Source organism: Branchiostoma floridae, chromosome 4 (genome assembly GCF_000003815.2).
Source record: "Branchiostoma floridae strain S238N-H82 chromosome 4, Bfl_VNyyK, whole genome shotgun sequence".
Taxonomy (NCBI): domain Eukaryota; kingdom Metazoa; phylum Chordata; class Leptocardii; order Amphioxiformes; family Branchiostomatidae; genus Branchiostoma; species Branchiostoma floridae.
In genome coordinates this window covers 16,004,032-16,006,546 of record NC_049982.1, presented here as the reverse complement: position 1 = coordinate 16,006,546, position 2,515 = coordinate 16,004,032, and the positions used below count along the sequence as shown (strand labels likewise).

The following is a 2,515-nucleotide window of genomic DNA, read 5'->3' as shown; positions in this document are numbered from 1 at the left end:
ACCTTTGCCTTTTTGGAGAAGTTAAACCTATCATAGACATGGATAAATAAGAGGTTCCATAAACAGGACCTTACAAGGCACATGTGGATCATCTCAAGTTATGTACATGAACAATCATAGTTCCTCCATTTTGAATTAATGCAAAAGCCAATCTGTGTACATGTACACAATTGCAATTCTTTGTTCTAGCAATCTGTCATCATCCACAATTTTGAAACCATGATCCTTGGGATCTACCATGTACAACTGCTGTGTTATATATCAAATGGTCATGTGATCAGTCCTATCGTTGGTCGTTATGAGGAACACTAGAGGATGCAGAGGCCTCCGTGTGGTCTTGTTCTTCATTACCTGAGTGTGGTTCAATGTTAGTTGTCTGTTCTGGTTCAATATCAGTGGACAGTTCTGGTTCAATGTCAGTGGACAGTTCTGATTGGTTATCTTGTGGCTCAGGTGATGGCATTCTGTCATCCACCCTGTACGTCCCAACCGCCTCCACCTCCGACTCCAGCCTCCGTTTCAGTTCCTGCAGTCTGATCTGCAGCTGCTCGTTCTTCATGCGGTGCTCCCTCAGTTCTGACAGAAATTTCTCGTACTCACTCTGGTCTGCGCGGTTCAGGAGAAGTAACCCCCCTCCGATGGCAGTGAGGCTACACAAGACCGAGGCTCGCAGTCTGGTGAGAGCCTTGAAGGCAAACAGAAGTGTGGTGGCAGCAGCAGCAGACAACACTGCAGCACTCCCAAGTAAAGTCATACCTGCAGGAACAGGAAAGGAAACGTTATGAGAAACTCTGGTTTGAGAGTAGTCTGACTAAAATCGTGCCCCTAGCGGCCAGCCCTACAATTGCCATGGGTAATTAACCCCAGCCAGCAAGAGATTGTGTAAACCACAGGCTTGGTACTGGTATGAGAGCATTGTATAGCAAGAAAGGTTTGTTTTTCTGACTTCAGACATGGCAGATAAGAGCAGCTCCACCTGCATAACCTGTGACTCAGATAACTGACATAAACAGACATGACCCTACCTCTGCCCTCATCCCTCTTCCTTGTCTTGACCTTCATCACAAGGTCGTTCAGCTTCTTCTCGGCCTGCTTCAGGCGCTCTTCGCAGAACGTGAGCTCCAGGTCTGCACGCCGCGTAACGTTGTCGAACTCCAGCTGGAGGGAGCGATCCTGGCCTTCGCACTGCATGATCTGGGTGCACAGTTCTGCGGCCTGGGGGTGGCACATGTCAAACATATTTACTTGCATATTTTTCATTCAGATATTTGTCAAAATCAAAATAATTACCATAAGATTTCAAAAATCGTCTCACCTGTTGGATGTATTCCTCTATTTTGGGGACCATTTCCTGACAATGATCCAGGTGATCTTTGACGACCTTGAGTTCCGCTGCGAACTCGGCACTTTTGGGCTGTATGTTGGTGATGCCCCTCCAGAAGAAGCGCATGATCCGCAGCACGGCGTACCTCCCCGCCTCCTCCGCCAACCGCACATCTGCTTTGATCACCTCTGTTGGAGACAGACAGAAAAGCTGCGGAAAAAATTACGGATTTTTTTCTACATACAGGAAGGGGAGGTATGTGTTAAGAAGCATGGTCTTGTTTAGTATTGTTAAAGCTGTGCATAGAATGAAATGTTTGATGGGGGCCCTGGTATGAAAATCACGTATGAGTCAATGACTGAATGAGTGCAATGACGTTATTCACAGAAGTAGGTAGAAGTACTAGCAAGAACATTCGAGAGAATACAACAAAAGATCTATCATTCTATGGCAGGAAACTGTTTCAACCTTGTATTTGAAGACACGTTTGAACCTGTGCGTTAAGAGACAAGCATGCGTAAGACATATCGAATCATACATAGTGCCACGTAACTTGTAGACTAACCTTCCGGGACGGTGAGGTTCTCCTGTACGAACCGTAAGGCCCGGTTCATGGCGGCGGCCAGCTGCTGACACACGCTGCTCGGCGGCAGCTCTCCGGACGGTGTCACAGCGTCTGTCTGGTCATGGCCGCCCCCGCTAACCGGGGACCCGTTCTTGTACTGGTCTGCGATCTGCAACAGCTGTCTCGCGAACTGGAGTGTTTCCATTAAGAGCTCGCGAGTGTCGTCTGGCAAAGGCGACGTCTGAGCCGACCTACTGTCCGCCATCTTGGTTCCCTGTATGATGGGGTGCAAGAAACATTCAAGTTGGGGAAAGAAACGAAGAAACTGGATCACAAACATTTGAGCTAGAGTATGAATATGACTCGGATATCCTGAGATTCTACCTGTGCACGCAAATCTAACCCGTGTCAAACTTTTCATCAAACAACTGAACAGCGTGCGCCTGACCGAAAAATGATGTCTCTGTTGCTTCAAGGTGACGTCAGGGATTTCCCCATCTGAACCACGTGATCATGACATCATGCTGCTAAATATAGAACTTGACAAACACAAAGTTCCGTAAAAACAATATGACGTAAGATGTTATTGTTCTATATTGCATGTATCATCCGTAAACTCTAACCAT

The 2,515-nt window shown here is 47.0% G+C and overlaps 1 protein-coding gene across 4 annotated transcripts in view; it reads right to left on the bottom strand.

Annotated features, from left to right (window-relative positions):
• Positions 1 to 6: 6 nt before the first annotated feature.
• The window catches only part of LOC118414156, a 4,914-nt gene continuing 2,405 nt past the window's right edge, over positions 7 to 2,515 (bottom strand). The window contains exons 1-5 of one of the 4 annotated variants that reach the window (XM_035818001.1): positions 2,274 to 2,472; positions 1,890 to 2,163; positions 1,316 to 1,512; positions 1,026 to 1,215; positions 7 to 756 (exon numbers count right to left, since the gene is read on the bottom strand). In XM_035818001.1, the coding sequence (XP_035673894.1) occupies positions 284 to 756; positions 1,026 to 1,215; positions 1,316 to 1,512; positions 1,890 to 2,154 (1,125 nt within the window). In that variant the 5' untranslated portion in view covers positions 2,155 to 2,163; positions 2,274 to 2,472 and the 3' untranslated portion in view covers positions 7 to 283. Of the gene's footprint in view, positions 757 to 1,025; positions 1,216 to 1,315; positions 1,513 to 1,889; positions 2,474 to 2,515 lie in introns of those variants that run through there. The other 3 variants (XM_035818002.1, XM_035817998.1, XM_035817999.1) reach the window with 3 other exon arrangements.